We start from the raw sequence: 18,148 nt of genomic DNA, 5'->3' as shown, positions 1-18,148 counted from the left end.
AGAGCAGAGGACAGCCTGTTCTGGCCTCAGTGAGAGAAGATGCATCTAGCCCTCAAGAGACTTGAGGCCTCAGAGGAGTGGGGAGGTTTGGTGGGATGGGGTGAGGGGAGTAGGGATATCCTCTTGAAGACTGGGAGGACGAGTTGTGGGATAGGAAGTGGTCGGGGAGCAGAATAGGAGGTGGGTAGCAGCTGGACTGTAAAGGAAAATTAAATAATAATAATAATAATAATAATAATAATGATAATAATGAATTAATTTCAGTAGCCTCCAATGTCCCACCTGCCCTGGTTTCATTACCAGGTGACTGACTCTGACCATATCTAATAGTCTTGTACTTTTAGCTCTGTGTTCCCCAGAAACATGCATCTTCTAGTCCTCTGAGTCCCTCCAAGCCCCAGTCAGGGCATTTGCACCTGCTCCTCTATCTGCAGCTGCCCTTCCATATCCATGACCTGCAGTTTCAGTCAGTGGCTATGTACCCAGGCCCAAATCCACATCAGTCATTCCTGTGGCCTTCTGGGTAATTTATGTTTTACCCTAGCTTTTATTGAATGCTTAGTTGTTTGTATGAAATCAAATGCATTCAAGGTGTTATGAACAGCTTATGAAGAGCTCCTGTGGGAGTGTACTGTCAGTAAAGGGAGACACAGACCACATGTCCAGATAGTGAGCAAAGCACAGGAAAGGAAGCCCTATTGGGGATCACCCTCCATGAGATTTGGAGTAATGGAGTCGATTTTTCAGGGAGATAGAGCTATGACTGCCTCACAAGTCACTGCCACATTCTTCCCACATAACACGCAGAGCCTGGATTCCCTTGGCCCTCAGTTTCCCCTGCCATGGCTACCCTGTATTCCATAGCCAGTGCTCTTGCATCAGGCTCCACGTGCCTCTCTGTGTGCCCACATCTGTGTTGTGCTATGCTCCCTGATGACCCAACTTCCTCGTTTTAGCTTTTGTTTGTTGTTTCCTGTCGATCTTCTTCACTAATGTCCACACTCATCCTTCATTGCTGGTGGGCTTTCGTCCTGCTGTTTTGTCCCCTCCTGGTTACTCTGTCTCCTGTATCTGTAGGTACATTGTATGTGTTTGAGGCTTAATCTATAATACTGAGAAGACATTATATTTTTCTCTTGATTCGTGTAATCTACAATCTCCTTAAGGGCACAGTCACAATCCCTTCCTGTTTCAAGCCCCTGTCTGTCCCAGTGCGTCCCACAAAAGAGACTTCAGTAAGTGACTCGTGAATGAATAAAGCAGTATTGGGGAGTAAGTCTGTGGACTCAGATGTTTGAAAATCTGAGTTGCATGACAGGGAAATGGCTCAGAGTGAAACCACTTGGGATGGGGATGCACATGGGGACCTGAGTTGGAATCCTCAGTCACACATAGAAGTCAGATGCATAGGGCAGGTTCCTCTCAGTCCATAAAGGCTGTAATACACAGCAAGAACACACCAACAAGGAGACCCTGTATCACACAAGTTAAAAGGTGAGAATTGAAGCCCAAGGGTGTCCTCTTACCCCCACATGTAGGACCTGTCATGTGCTAATGCTCATTCACACATGCATGTATATATATATATGCATATATATGTATACACACATACACACACACAAAAATACAACACAATTTTTTCAAGCTACAGAGCTGAGTCTATTTCCTCTCTAAAGGCAGAACAAGAACAATGTTCCTTGCTGCTTTCCTCTTCTCTTCTTGCATGGGTACATATCAAGTGAGTGGGTAGTATCTTTCACTCATCACTCAACACATGGCACTGTGAGTCATAGTAAACTATTAGCAAGCTTCAGCTGAAGGACAGGGCTTCATCTGACTCACTGATAGTGTAGCCAATGGATTGGCATTGACTAGACAGGAACTCATACCAGAGGTCTGACTCTGAGATAGCACATACTCTGAATCCATTGCTCCAATCTCATGGGAAGATATTCCCAGTGGTATTCTTTTCTCTGTTTTGTGTTTAGAATGTGGACACAATTGCTTCTCAGCCTTTTGTCTAAGATCAAGTGTAGAATGTGGACACATAGCTCCTTCATTCACATATTCACACACACATATTCTATATCTATATCTATATCTATATCTCTATCTCTATCTCTATCTCTATCTCTCTATCTCTATCTCTATCTCTATCTCTATCTCTATCTCTATCTCTATCTCTATATCTATATCTATATCTATATCTATATCTATATCTATATCTATACCTATATATATAGTGGCTAGTGTCTGAGTGACAAAACAAAGAGGACTGTATTTGAAGTCATAGACATTCACATGAGGTCACCAACATCTTCATGAGATTACTGACGTCTACATGAGGTCACCAAAATCTACATGAGGTCACTGGCATCCACATGAGGTCACCAACATCCACATGAGGTCATTGACATCCACATGAGTTTAGACTTTGTCCATAAACACTTGTCGTTAAGGATATATCATTAAGAGGTGTCAGGTGGTCATTAAGACCATCTGAATGATCATGCTGGCCATTAGCAAGAGGAAAAGCAATTATCATGTTTGGACATCTTTTAGTGTTCTTTCCGGATCATATTTCTTTAATGTCTTGTTCTCAGTCCTGCCTCATTTCTTCCTCTGTATCTATTTCTTTACTGAGTGTTTCCTGGAGCCAAATATTTTTTATCTCTTCTCTAATTTTTCTATATCAAGTTATGGCAGTAGTTTCCTTTTGTAACTCATTTTTCTAAATACCTCCCATTTTCCTCCCCTCAAATTTTGTTTAAAAATCTGTTTTTTAGGGTGGAGAGATGGCTCAGTCAGTAAGAGAGTGATCAGTGCCTGCATGGTGATTCACAAGAATCTGTAACTTAATAACAGTAGCTCCAACAGACTACTTTGGCATTTAGGGCAAACACACAAACTCTTGCAAGCACCTATACACAAAAGTAAACTAAACAAGCAAATTTTCTTTTTATCTTTTTCTTCCATTTTTATTAAATTGGGTATTTCTTATTTACATTTCAAATGTTATTCCCTTTCCCGGTTTCCTGTCCATCAGCACACTAAACCCTCCCTCTCCCCTTCTATATGGGTGTTCCCCTTCTCACCCCCTGCATTACCAGTCCCCTAACAATCTCCTACTCTGGGGAGTCCAGACTTGGCAGGGCCAAGGACTCCCCTTTCCACTGGTGCCCCAACAAGGCTATTCTCTGCTACATATGCAGTTGGTGCCCAGGGTCAGTTCATGTTTAGTCTTTGGGTAGTGGTTTAGTCCCTGGAAGCTCTGGTTGGTTGGCATTGTTGTTCATTTAGGGTCACAAGCCCCTTCAGCTCTTTCAGTCCTTTCTCTAATTCCTCCAACGGGGGTCCCATTCTCAATTCAGTGGTTTGCTACTGGCATTTGCCTCTGTGTTTGACATGTTTTGGCTGTGTCTCTCAAGAGAGATCTATATCCGGTTCCTGTCAGCCTGTACTTCTTAGCTTCATCAATCTTATCTAGTTTTGATGGCTGTAGATATATATGGGTCACATGTGGGGCAGGCTCTGAATGGTCTTTCCTTCAGTCTCTGCTCTAAACTTTGGCTCCCTATCCCCTCTTATGAATATTTTTGTTTCCCTTTTAAAGAACGAGTGAAACATTCCCATTTTGGTCATCCTTCTTGAGTTTCATGTGTTCTGTGCATCTAGGGTAATTCAAGCATTTGGGGCTAATATCCACTTATCAATGAGTGCATACCATGTGTGTTTTTCTGTGATTGGGTTATCTCACTCAGGATGATATTTTCTAGTTCCATCCATTTGCCTATGAATTTCATGAACTCATTGTTTTTGATAGCTGAGTAGTATTCCATTGTGTAGATGTACCACATTTTCTGTATCCATTCCTCTGTGAAGGACATCTGGGATCTTTCCAGCTTCTGGATATTATAAATAAAGCTGCTATGAACATAGTGGAGCATGTGTCTTTGTTGTATGTTGGAGCATCTTTTGGGTATATGCCCAGGAGAGGTATAGCTGGGTCCTCAGGTAGTGCAATGTCCAATTTTCTGAGGAATCTCCAGACTGATTCCCACAGAAGTTGTACCAGTTTGCAATCCCACCAACAATGGAGGAGTGTTCCTCTTTCTCCACATCCTCGCCAGCATTTGCTGTCACCTGAGTTTTTGATCTTAGCCATTCTGACTGGTGTGAGGTGGAATCTCAGGGTTGTTTTGATTTGTATTTATTTCCTTGATGACTAAGGATGTTGAAAATTTCTTTAGGTGCTTCTCAGCCATTCGATATTCCTCAGCTGTGAACTCTTTGTTTAGCTCTGTACCCCATTTTTCATAGGGTTATTTGGCTCTTTGGAGTCTAACTTCTTGAGTTCTTTGTATATTTTGGATATAAGTCTTCTATCAGTTGTAGGATTGGTAAAGATCTTTTCCCAATCTGTTGGTAGCAGTTTTGTCCTAACGACAGTAGTCTTTGCCTTACAGAAGCTTTGCAGTTTTATGAGATACCATTTGTCAATTCTTGATCTTAGAGCACAAGCCATAGGTGTTCTGTTCAGGAAATTTTCCCAGTACCCATTTGTTCGAGACTCTTCCCCACTTTTTCTTCTATTAATTGGAGTGTATCTTGTTTCATGTGGAAGTCCTTGATCCACTTGCACTTAAGCTTTGCATAGGGCAATAAGAATGGATCAATTTGCATTCTTCTACAAAGCAAATGTTTTTAAAAGAAAAATTAAAAGTTAATTAGCTGACAATATTCCCATTGTTCAGCTAGTAATATTTCTTATCTGATACTTAATTTTTAAAAGAATATTAGAGATCCAGAAGTTTTCACAATAGTTAATATTTTACATGTGTCTTCTGTATCCCCTAATATGAAAAAATGCATAGAATCTGTGAATCTTTTACTTTAGTTCTTTTTTAAAAAAAATCTTTCATGGTGATTTTTTCCCCTTTCCTTAAATTCTCGAATTCTTGGGCATTTGTCAGTTGATAGTTCATTCCTCATTGTTTCCTCTCTGTTCAGTTACATCTCTGTTGTTCTATGAACTCATGACTCCTTATCTGATTTTATAATCCACTGCTAGCATTACTTTTTCTATTTCTGAACTTGTGCCAGCCTCAGCCACCCCAGACTTCTCTGCTTGAGTCCATTTGCTCTTGAGCACGCCCTCATCTTTTCTGACAACTCCCTGGCCACCATACAGGGCTACATCATATTTTTGGTGATAATGTCCTGGAGTCAATGACTTCTCAAGAATCTCCATGTTTTGTTTTGCTTTTGTTTCTTTTTATTGGAAACTGGCAATAGAACATTGGCTCTATAATGTCAGATATTTGCTGTTGGGTGCTATGATTATTAGGAAGGGTATGATAACCCAAACAGACATATAGGTCTTGCTTGTTCTCTTTAACAACAAACCTCGTGAATGCCTTTGAGGTTTTTGTTCATGAAAATTTATTCTGCCTTTTCTACTCCATGTTTTTAGAACTGTCTTTCATCCTTCATGCATGCTTTAGTTCAGTTGTGTTGCTATAACAGATTATTATTATTGATACAGAACATGGATTTATTTGGAAAATATTTATGGAGACTACAGAGTCCAGGATTGTGGTGTTGGCCTCTGGTATGGGCTCCCATGCTGTGTCATAACATGGTGGAAGGACATACAACATAGGCATAGGACAGAGAGGAAATCTGGTAAACTCATTTGTGCATCTGGAGTCCACTCCCACATCAATGGCACTGATCCACGCTCTAACAATGGTATTTAATTTCAATAGGAGTTTTGAAAGGGGACACAGCTGTAGTAGATATTCTAGATCCATGCCAACATAACTAGAAGAGCTTCAAAAATTCTGTGATATCTCTTTAAAAATATCAAATATGGGGTTAGAGGGCTGAATCAGCACTAGCTGCTGTTCTAGAGAACATGGGCCAAATTCTCAGCATAAGCATTGTGGCTAACGATCATCTGGAACTCTAGTTCCATGGGCGCCAATTCCCTCTGTATACTCTGTGGATAGTAGGCACAGTGATGCACAGACATACTGTGGGCAAAGCACTTCTGCACATAAAAATGTTTAATTTATTAAAATTAAGAGATCTGGGAATATTAGTTCTGTTTATGAGATATAGCCAAATGAAGTATATATGTCAAGAACAGGAAAATAATTAAGATTGAATTTGAAATCGAATAGTTTTTAGCCATGGCAGTGTTTGCAACAAAGTAGACAAAGTGTACTAGTTGAAGTCAATGAGGGAAAGGTCGCTGATGTCACTGTGTGTAACCAGCCATTGCCATATAGTTCTTTAGTTTAACAGAAAATTTGCAGAATATTTTGCAACAGAACATCACACAAACTTTCTATAGTCATAAACACATAGCTAGTTCATTCGGCAAACAGTTTCCATCTGGACAAAATTCTAAGAATGTATCATTGTTAAAGGCTAAGAATTGCTCCGAAGAGAAGCCAGAGTATTAAGAATGTCTACTTTGAAATAGAACATTCTACCAGATAACGTGGTATTCAACTTCCCTTTCTTTTGCTGTAACAAACACCATGACGAAGGAACGTGAAGGCTTCATTTCATCTTATGCTTTCAGGCCAATGCCCTCTGATGAATGAAGTCAGGTTAAGAACTGCAGGGAAGGCTTGCTGGGGTATTCATGTAGTATTCATGGCCAAGGGAGTACAGCAGCAACTATGGAAGAATGCTACTTGACAGCTGGCTTGCTCAACCCCATGACCATTTGCCTAGGGATGGTGACTTCCATGGTGGCCTGGTCATCCTGCATCAATTAATGTTCAAGACAGTTTCCCGGAGTCATGCCCACTGGCCGTGTCTGATCTAAGAAATTCCTCAGTTAAGGTTTCTCTCTCAGATGACTCCAGGCTGTGCCAAGTTTAGAACTAAAACTAACGTGGATGTGTTTTCCCCACCACGTTTTCCAACATCTTCTTAATTTTGGAGTGAATACACCTGCAGAGAATTTAGTTCCCCAAGACAGAGCTGGATTGAAAACCCTTTGCTTGGGAATCCGGAAAGATTGGCACGGAGAATGGGTTGACAGTATCACAAATAAGCCAGACCGGTTATTTGCTAAGAAAGTGTCTAGTACCCACCGAAATAAAGGAAGGAACTTGAGAAAATAATCTGGATTCTTTGAGAGGGTTTCCTGCGATGTCTCAACAACACATGGTCATTTTACTCACGGACATCAGGGAATAGTTATACACAATAATCCATGAAAACTGTACCAGAATTGATGCTTAAGAAGAGAATACCGTGTATCTCCTCACCAGATCATGGATCCACACTAAAGATGCATAACGTTATTGGAAAAAATTAGTAGATTATACCTAGTGAGTAGGACTACAGTTTTTACGTAGTTTCGTTAGTGAATGATGCAGCCTGAGCTGATTTTTCCTGCTGTTGAGAGCCGCTGTTTGGTAGCTTGATTGATGGCCAGCATTTGTAGGTTAGCAGAAGACTTTACAGGAAAAGAAAGTGTTGAGTTAGTTTACATATCTCTCTAGATAAGTTTCATTTAGATCATTCTTTTATTAAATTTCAGCTTCTCACTTAGGACATCCAATCAAAATTTCTTTATGTAAAACTGGTAGGTAATTGTTGGCAAAACTCTGAAGTGTTTTTTTCTAAAAATAATCAAAGAGCTAATTAATGAGTCTACTACCTCAGGCTTATTCTTGGAACACGTGTTCCAGTTACTTCTCACAGACAGACGTCTTACTGGTAAAATCCATAGTAGTGTGCCGTTTCCTTGTTTTGTTAAATAGGCTTTGGTATTTGAATTTTTATGATGGCACTCTGAGCTTCAAGCCCTCGTAAACTTTTTTTTTTTTTAACTGAGATCCTGCAATCATTTTCTCTCAAAAGTAACGGGGATGGGAAGGGTCGGAGCCCTGAGGAGGCTGAGAGGTGAGTGCTGATGTTTCTAAGTGGGGCCAGCAGGGGCTGCAGCCCGCAACAAGGCTGCTGCATTCCTCATGTGTCTGGCCTTGGACTCGCTTTAACGTCATAATCTGGATCCTATTAAGGGAATTTTGTGTTTTTCCTTTGTAAGAGTCACCCCCTACCATGACAAATATTTTAAAATATATTTTTTTTAAAAGTTGGGAAAGCAAACTTTTTCCCAAAAGAAATTTATAGTTCAAATTTATACCAATCTCTTCCTAACTAGAGCAAGCGAGGCTCTCCCTAAAGCTTCAGTTTTCCTCTGTAAAACATTAGTCTCCTTTGGAAGAAGAAGGTTTTCCTTTTTTATAGGCAATGGGATAAAATAGCTACAGATGTACGTGGGCTGTGACAGGCTTCAGAATATACCTGCAGACTGTGGTGTTTTTCAGTCTGGAACAAAAAAAAATGAAAAAAAAAAAGAAAAAAAACATGAAAGCAAACAACTATTGGGGCGCTAAAATAACAGTGTTCACATATAAAGGAAATGATAAACTTTGAATCCAGTTCGCCTTTTCCCCCACTTCTTTTCCTGGGAAGGGACTGAGGCTGTGCCAAGTCATTTTTACAAAGCGGGGTTTCCAGGTACCCACCTTTCCCTTGAGTGACTGCTGCCTTTTCGCCGTGCAGGACTGTCGTGATGCCTGTGGCCAGAGAGTTTGATCCAGACATGGTCCTGGTTTCTGCTGGATTTGATGCATTGGAAGGCCACACCCCTCCCCTAGGGGGTTACAAAGTGACAGCAAAATGCAAGTATCTCTTTCAGGACTTCATGAAATGCTATGACGCCATACACCATTTAGAGCTTTAAGATGCATACTACCTTTTACGTGAGTTCAGTAAGCTTTGGGGGAGACGTTTGAAAGTGATTGGCATGGTATTTCTTGCTCTGTCTGTTTCTTGTCTCTGGAGAAATTTTCACTGAAGAAAAGCAAAATGGTTTCCTATGGTGGACGTGATAGGCATATCGGAACCTTCATGTATTTTAGGAGTCTTAGTTTTCTTTTAAAGACTAAAATGGTATGACTTCCGTTTACGTTACGTCTACTGATCTGAGAACTCCGAAGTCTAGAGGAGCTACTGAGCTTTTCGCGAGGAGAACGCAGTTGCTGCCTTTAGTGTATTGGACATGGGGTGGGAATAGACACTTGGCAACGATGTTCGGTTCGGGTTCAAATACAGACTTGGTGGTGCTTCAGCAATCCCAAGGGTCTCCGGGGTCAATGCTGCTCCTCTGCTGGTTGCAGAGACAAATTTTCTGGCTGCGTTCCATAGCAGCCCGCTACCCAACAACGAAACCAAATTTCTGTTTCATTTCATTTGAAGACGATGGCACCATGGAACTTAGCTTGAAAGGATCTTCTTTAAGAACAATGTCTTGCTCTGTTATAAAAGCAAAGCCCATCTACAGTCCAAGCATAGAAATATACATTGGCACCGTGTGTACCTACTACGCAAGGAAAAACACGGTAAAACTGCACAGTGGATGGTATCCAGTATGGTATGTTTCAGAGGTGGGGGCAGGGGTTAAGGAAGGCAAACAACTCAAACAACTCAAGCTGCTTTAAGTGGGAGAGACGAGCTTGGAGTGAATGTGCTATATTAATTTGAAAAGAGCCAAAGACAGAGATCCATGCCAACCTTTGTTTTGAGCTGGCTGCTCATGTGAGGGCATTTCTGCACTCTAATTGTTCCAGTAACATTGTTAGGTAGTGGCTATTTTTAACCTCCATTATTTACCTAGGATTCTTGGTGCCTTGTTGTCTATGGAAAGCATATTGAAGCAGGCAACTCCGCGCAAACAATAAAATATAGATAATGCACAACTTTGCTGAAATTGAATACAGAGGCATTTTCTTGTATTAAATATCTTTAGGGTTCTTCTGGTGATGTTGCTCTCAGAGGTTCCCTCAAATAAAAGCCATTCTTCCGGTTGCAGATAAGCCTCATTTGAGGCAAGGCTGCTGACTAGTTTATTTTGAATAAAGAAACTCAAATGATACAAGACACAGGGAGAGAAACAGAGAAATAATGGAAAGAGGCCCTTCTCATTAAACCCACACAGCTCCCTCTGGAGTAGGAAAAATGCTGGGCCTTGAGTCCTTTTTTTATTCTTGCCATGAGGTGGAGGGGGTTTAACATGTCCATCTTTCAAAAATAGAAGGGACTAATCATTGTGTTCAATTTTGAAAAATTAGTTTAAATCTCCAATATCACATTGAAAAGTAGAATAAAAAAATAACAGCAATGTGGTCTCTTCTGGTTCTAACACTTCCTTTTTAGTGCCAGTCAGCTTTCACTGCTGTAATAAAATGGCCGTGATAGACAGCTTATACAGTAGGTCGGGAAGGCTTGTCTCAGGTGACAGTGTTTGAGGTTGTAGTCCTTGGGACTGTTGTTGGGAACCCGTGGTGAAGCTGTACATATGGCGGGGAAACAAGTGGCAGAGTACAACTGTTTATCTCATTGAAAGTGACAGAAAGGATGGAAGGCAGGTTGGGGATTTGGCTCAGTGGTAGAGCGCTTGCCTAGCAAGCAGAAGGCCCTGGGTTCAGTCCCCAGCTCCAAAAAAAAAAAAAAAAAAAAAGGATGGAAGGCACAAAGCCGGTATAATTCTTTTCAAGAGTGTGTCTTCAGTGACCTAAAAGCCTTCTATAGGCCCCGCCTTTTAAAACTCCACCTCTTCCCTATACTTCATCCTCAGGACGTCAGACCCAAGTTCTCTCAAACAGGAAGCAATGAAGCCTTCAACACTTGGAATTTACTAATACAGCTGGATTTATATAGGGTACATTTTCCTTTTCTAGCTCCCAAATAAATTTGAACATAGAACCTTCTAGCTTTCCTCTTCTTCTGCTCAAGAAGACATGTGCTTCTCTGCCAGTGTTTATTACCTAACAGAAGCAGGCACACCTGAGGTCATCAATATTTAACAATTACTCATTGGCCAACTCTTTGCTATTAATTAAGGAAAACACACAATCAGGAGAGGGGATCTCAGAATGCAGAGTACAGGAGAGGATGTCCTGAATTGTTGATGGATTTCATAACTGGGATTAAAACAAAGTGTTTATGGACTTGTACTTGCTTTAAATTAAATGAGCCACACACTGATTTCTTCTTGCTGAGGAAAAAAATTATCTAGTAATATACAAAAATGATTGAAATGTGCATTCAGAAGCTCATAATGGGGCCCGAACCCACAAATACCATCTGGGATAACATGAACCCCAGCACCCACCTCTGAACAGCGGCATGTATCATCTTAGGGAGGCTTCAGTCTGCTGGCTGTTTTCGCTATAGAAGTCAACACCTTAACTGTGGGACCTGGGATTGCTGCAAAGCCTTCCAGAGATTCCCTGCTGCCTCTGTACTGGCTGGCTGCATGCAGATGCAGTTCCCTTCAGCTTGACAGACGGGCGATTAAAATTGAGATCCCAGTTCTCCATGCCAGACGTCATCCTCCAAGTGTGGATCCCAGAATAAAGTTGAAAATGGGGTACAAATTTGAAGTAAATTGTCACTAAACCATATGAAAACAAATGTTCGACTAAACTTTTTTCTATTCTGGCTAAACTCATTCTTGCTCGAAGTAAAATCCTGGACGATTGGATCTGAGGGCTGTTTTGAGGATACTATCATTTCAGACATCTGAAAATTTAATTCCTTGGCACATCAAATTGAATTTTTACAGTACTTTACTTTGTACTTTTGAAAAGAAAAGAACGATCAAGTCAAAACGACAATGGATTTTGTTCATTTTAAACATCTAAATAGCTGCCCGACTCTAAAAGAAAAAAAGAAAGAAAGGCTGGTTCGACATCAAAAGTTTCATCCTAAATACAGAGAGTTGATTTTACGTTAGAGAGGATTCCCAACCAGGACTGTTTTCTTCTTCATTTTTTTTTTGTTATACCTATGAAAATACAACATGGTTTGGTTTGTGCTACATTTGAAAATGTTGTTTCAAAATGGAGTTTATAGGTTTTTATTTGGAATTTATATTCTTAAATCCAGAGCCAAGGTTAAGTTCCATCTAAGAAAGCAGAATACTTTGCTCTAAGCCCAGAACCCAATGTGGCCTTGAAATTATCCATTTATCTTTCTAAATATTCTGGTTCATGTCCAACTGTCTTTGTGTTATAGCTTAAGAAGTTTATATATATATATATATATATATGTATAGGTATATAGGTGTATAGGTGTATAGGTGTATAGGAATATAGGTATATAGGTATATATGTATATATATATAGTTATAGAGTTATATACCATGGCAGCAGTGCCACATCCAAGGTGATTCTTTACCTCACAGAATTCCTCGCTTTGTGGTACTGTCACTTCAGAAGATAAAAGCTCTTTAATTCAACCTTGTTTTCACAGTGGGGTGTGGCTTGCCTTTCTCTCTCCCATGTATGTCTATACTGTCTGTTTTCCTTGGGAAACAGTAGTGCACGCCTGTGGGCAGATGGCTTATGCCAGGTGAATAAGAATCTTTTTTCCTCTGGGACAAAAATGACAAGCATGTCCAGTAGATGGTGTATTATTTTTAAACCATATACAATTTTTGTTTTAATAATTTAATGGAACCCTGTACTTCTACTCTTTCCCACATAATACAGCATCCCTTTTATTTAATTCTTGAAGGAGAAATGAGGTAGCATATCTCAGAGACCCGCTTTCCCACTGTTTCCTCGATTGAGAGCTACTCTTCTACTGTTTGTAAATGCCCTCCTAGCTCCTGGGAATTTGGCTATGATAGGGAAGAAGCACGGTTTTGGACAAGCACCTGCTTCAACGGACTCAGGTGTAACTGGGAGTTACTGTCAGGGAGGAACAAGTGCTTCCTATTAGTCTCCAGAAGTCATTTTCTAAAAGGCTGGTCTCAATCCAAATAGCAAGTAGTTACAAAGGAACAAACTTGTTCGAGATGGCAGACTGTGTTGGCCCACACCATCTGCCTATAATGTCTGCATGTGTTGCATCTTGGGACTGCTATGTATGTGGATGGCTGAAGTTTCGAGTGTCCTCCATCTGTGCATTTTGCTAGTCCAGAGTTAAAAGTGAACGGGGCCAGAAAGTACATTATGATGCAAGTGACTTCTTTCTCTCCAGCTGCTCTATATCTGCCTTCAACTGCACATGTTATTTTTATATATCTCCATTTCCTCCTCACTTATAAAGACTCTCGTTGCATTTACTTGTGTTTTCGTTGTGTAATTCTTCCTTTTCTCTAAAGGAAAGCCCATTTCAGCCTCTGGGAAAAGTCTGAGCTACCAGTTGTGGCTTACTAGTTAATCTGTAACTGAGGAGTCAGAGTCTTGACTTCTAAGGACAGAATATGTTAGCCCAAAACAAGGATGGAGAGCACAGTGTCTGTAATCTCTAATAACCAACCTTAAACTTCTCTGCTGCGTCCCTTTATACTAGGATAAAACTGGAGGAATCCGGTTGGGTATGGTGGTACATGAATTACAATCTCCACTCTCAGAAGCCAGAGGCTGGAAGGAAGCTCTCAGGAGCCTGAAGCCAGTCTACTCTGTGTGGTGAGTTCTAGATAATCCAAGGTTACAGTGAGAACCTGTCGTAAACCACCACAAAACTCCCCAAACAAACAAGGCTCAGCCACAAAAGGACCAAGAACAAAGGGGTTGGCATTGACTCCCCAAACCTTCCCACCGTCAAGCTATCTTCTGAAGCCGCTTTCTTGGTACTATTCTGCACTGTGTTTTCAAAAACTATCCCAGTATCTGGGGTATTGTCCACACCATCTTCAAAGAAGTGAAGCTGATGATATAGATCTTTGACAGCCTTACTGCTCTGTAAATGATTTCGTTATCCATTGCTATTCTGATCACTACCACTTCCTTTCCATTTTGAACCACAGAAACAGATCTCTCAAAATAGTTTTACTAATACAAACTTGCATTTTTAAAAAAATTGTTCTTCACAATTGTGACTTCTCAATATTTTCTCTGGCTGTGAATAGCATTGAAAACATTCTATCAGTTAGGTGAGGAAGTCGTGATGTCCTTGTAACTCTGGGCCTTGAACAAAATGCCTACCCTTCTATTAACATCTACTAGATTCTAATTAGTCAGATGAATTTATTTATATCCTTGCTAGGCAAAACAGGACTAGAAGATTATTGAGTTCTTTAAATATTAAATTGAATTAAGTAAGTAAGCATGAATAGTTACTGCAAAAGAGTTCTGTGTGTGTGTCTGTGTGTGTGTCTGTGTGTGTCTGTGTGTGTGTCTGTGTGTGTGTCTGTGTGTGTGTCTGTGTGTGTGTGTGTGTGAGAGAGAGAGACAAAGAGAGAGAGAGAGAGAGAGAGAGAGAGAGAGAGAGAGAGAGAGAAAGAGAGAAGGGCTGCAGGATTTCTCTGTCATGCTAGACAGAAACATGTAATCCTTCTACATGAGAAACCATTCCAAGCATATTCCACTGTGTCCACATAAGTTATTTCTTATCTAGAAAAAAAACAATTTAGTGAGGATCTAAAGAAATGTCATCTATAAAGAATAAATAATTCACTAGTATACGTTAACAATCTTGAATTTTATTGTTGACATCACTTCAAGCATTTAAATATGAAGTTAGATTGAATGATGACATTTAAGTACTCTCTTGGACTACAAAGCATACAACACATATACACCACAGTTTCCTTTAAGAAGGTAGAAGGTCTTATTTAAAAGTATAGAAGAATTGTCAGAAGTCCCAGAAAGCAGTTCCTGATTTTGGATAAATAGTAGCTGATTATCGGTTCAGTGCAAATCATTGCAGCAGCTGAGTGCAGCTCCTTTGCTACAGTGCATTTTTGATATGCACAGGACCCTATGCTCAACCCTTAGCAACACATCCACCAGGTGTGGCAGTGCGTGCTTATGAACCCAGCACTCGGATGTGGAAGGAAGAGGGTTAGACGTGCAGGATCATCCCGGGTTACATGCTGAGTTGGAGGGCTGGCTCAGATATATGAGATGCTGTGTCAAAGAAATAAAATAAAACAAAACAAAAGTCAGTTTACTAAGCCAAGTGCCTGCATCTCACATTTCCTTATTGTGTGCATGACTGCTTTGTAATAAATCCAGAGGCACTTGGACAGATATCATGCCTTTAGAAGAAAATAAACAATTATTTCTTTGTGGCAAGGCTACATGAGTCCTTGCCTCCTTAAGCTCTTTACATCTTGCTTTGCTATGTTGAGGGAGAAAATCTACTCTTGACATTTAATACGATGCAGAGCAAATACTTTACAGTTGTGCATTTTTAATGATTGAACTTTCTCAATACTGTCAATAAACAGGAAAAAAGCCTCACTCAAACATTTGGCGTTCAAGTCCATAGCATATTAAAAAGATATTTCACAGTGGTGAAGTGAGCTGTATCTAAAGATGTGTGAGTAGTTCAGTACAGTCAAATAAAGTAATGCGGCCTACCATGCTAACAGAGTAGAGGACAAAGCCATATGAACCTCCCTGGATCCCAACAATGAATGCCTTTTATGGTAAAAACTCACAGTCTCTCAGGTAAGATCATATACAATGGTGAAAAGCCAAAATCCTTCCTTTGAAGGCAGGAAAAGGGTAGATGATGCCATATTTGACAATTCTATTCATGCTAAGACTAGAAGTGCTTATCAGAATAAGACAGGAACTAGAAACAAAGGCCATCTTCATGAGAAAGGAGAAAGATAAAGTCTGTCTGTGTGCAGAGGATATAAATATGTATATGCATATACATACATGCACATATACATATAATCATATACATACACATACACACATATATATGATCCCAAAGAATGAAGAAAAAACTGTGAGGACCAATAAATAAGACAATGGAATTGGAGTATCCAACTATCAAAAAAGTCCATAGTGCATCTATTGACAAACTATGCAAAACATTAATGAAGAAAATAATCCCAAAGCTAGTGCCACTGGCCCTCAGATGACCACAAATTTTTACAGACTATTTCTTGACTAAAGGAGGAAACTCCTTTCATCTTGGTCGATGCTCCAACAGAAATGCCTACTGGAACTCATGGAGCATTTGTGCAAGGCACTGTACTTGATGGATCTTTGCATTATCTAAATGTGTTTTCATGATTGAATAAAATAAGTTTAAAGCATGCCCTTTTGTATTTTATACTATTATTATTATTATTATCATATTTTTAGATTTTATTTCTCTGGAATCTTTAAGCAAAATTTAACAGGCATTTACACTTTGAATTTCAGAAAAATTAAGTGCCTCGTGAAATTTACAGTGCTAAAGAATAACAAAACATAACCTGATCTCCTGTCTTTTTATTTCTACCTTTGTCTACTTCCCACTAGGTGTAAAGGGTTACTAAAAATATCTCTGACATAACATGTTTAGTCAGAATTATGAAAATATCTAAAATAAAATAAAATCTTCACAGCAGTGAGTTTCTTAAGTGGATTAAATTCACAATTACGAAAATATAGAAAATAAAATCACAGCAGTGAGTTTCTTAATTGAATGAAATTCTCCAAATCAGAAAAGCAGCTCTGATACAATAAAAATAAAAGTTTGCAGGTTGTGCTCTCTGTTTGACATGAAGTTTTCTTGCAACAAGCAGTCAGAGTTTGGGGCTTTGGTTGAACACAGTTGCATGGCAGCATCTCGCTGTATTAAAGTCTCAAACAATTGCACAACCCCTGGAAAGGCATGGAAGTGAAGCGGACATATAAGGCATTTGAAAATGTATGCCACACAGTCCACTTATGTGTAAAAACTGATGTAAATAAGCACAGATTCTTATTGATTTGATTTTGAAGAAATTGAAAGTAATGTCAGGGGATTTATTAATGTATGTTTTACTGTGAGTTGATTACTAGCTCAGACAATACTTGGCTTCCTTTTCTCAAAAGTTCCCTAAGAAAGGGCTCTAACTTTTGTTTTGATGATGACTATCAGTAAAATCATAGGCCCCACTATTAGTCTCTTTCCGTCACTGTGACAGAGTAGCCAAGAAAAGAGGTGTTTTAGAGCTTCCAGTCCATGTTTATGTATACCATTGCTATATATGGAAGCACAGCAATGGATGGAGGAAAGGATGATTGCTTACACCCTGCCATCAGAGAGAGAACACAAGAAAGGTGCCAGGAAAAACATAGCCCTCAAGGCCATACCCAATGACCCACTCTCTCCAGTCAGGCTTCATCTTCTTGTGCTCCAATAGTCCATTGACTAAGGAGTTCACTAATGGATTAATTAATCGTGTAAGTCGTTGGTTTCTATGACCCAGTCACTTCCTTAAGCTCCCTTTCCCCCAACACTCTATTAGAAACTAAGCCTTCAATTCTTGATTCTTTAGGAAATACTTCATACCCAACCATAACAGTTTCTCTTCCCGTTCAAAAGTTGGATCAATACCCAATGAATCGGTCTAACAATTTAGTAAGTGATGTCACAGGTCTGTGCCAGTAATAAGTGAATGAATTGTAATGATGTGTCCAAGAATTACTGACCAACCTGTACGTAGCTGATATGTAATCAAGGATGAATGCGTTCCTTGCACCCAAAGGACATTTTCTCCACAGTGGTCTCCTGGGCCACAACCTCTATGAATTGGTTTAATGGTTTCCAAACTAGCAGGCATCTGCCTCACCTGGAGAGCTTATTAGGTGTGCTGGGTCCTGTCCCAGAATTTCTCATTTAGTAGGTCTGGAAGGGAGCCTGCGATTTGCATTTCCAAGTTTCCAGGTGTTGCTGCTGCTCCTGGATCCGGGGCAATGCTTACAGAACCAATGGACTCCTTACAGAAAGAAAAGACGTGGGGCCTGGAGTTGAATGATCTGTAGTTTGGGGTCTAATTGGTTAAAGATTCAGTTTTATGTGTTTTTATTTCTATTTTCTCAACTAGAATCAATATAAATTATGTGCATGATAAGTATAGAGTCATTTTAAATATCAGTAAGATAACTCTGGAAAATGCATATATGGCATCTTAGAATGCCAAGATATGAGTGATTTTAAGCACACTAAATTTCCGGATCTTTCTTTTTTCATATGTCAGAATTCATATGTTAATATGCCTTTGTAGTCCTATGTGAAAGTTAATACTAAATTATCAAAATGTTGGAGAAATTTTAATATTTGAAAATATCCAAAACCACCTGAAACACTTAATTGTAATTATTTTTTAATG

General features: G+C 39.7%; 1 protein-coding gene across 32 annotated transcripts in view; it reads left to right on the top strand.

Moving 5' to 3' along the window:
• Hdac9 (histone deacetylase 9) overlaps positions 1 to 18,148 on the top strand; it is an 862,183-nt gene that overhangs the window by 749,162 nt on the left and 94,873 nt on the right. For all 32 annotated transcript variants that reach the window (XM_063262499.1, XM_063262495.1, XM_063262482.1 and 29 more), the window contains 1 exon segment: positions 8,596 to 8,714. In XM_063262499.1, the coding sequence (XP_063118569.1) occupies positions 8,596 to 8,714 (119 nt within the window).

Source organism: Rattus norvegicus, chromosome 6, assembly GCF_036323735.1.
Source record: "Rattus norvegicus strain BN/NHsdMcwi chromosome 6, GRCr8, whole genome shotgun sequence".
NCBI lineage: Eukaryota > Metazoa > Chordata > Mammalia > Rodentia > Muridae > Rattus > Rattus norvegicus.
Note: the sequence above shows the minus strand (reverse complement) of the source record. Positions and strands in the feature narration are given on the sequence as shown.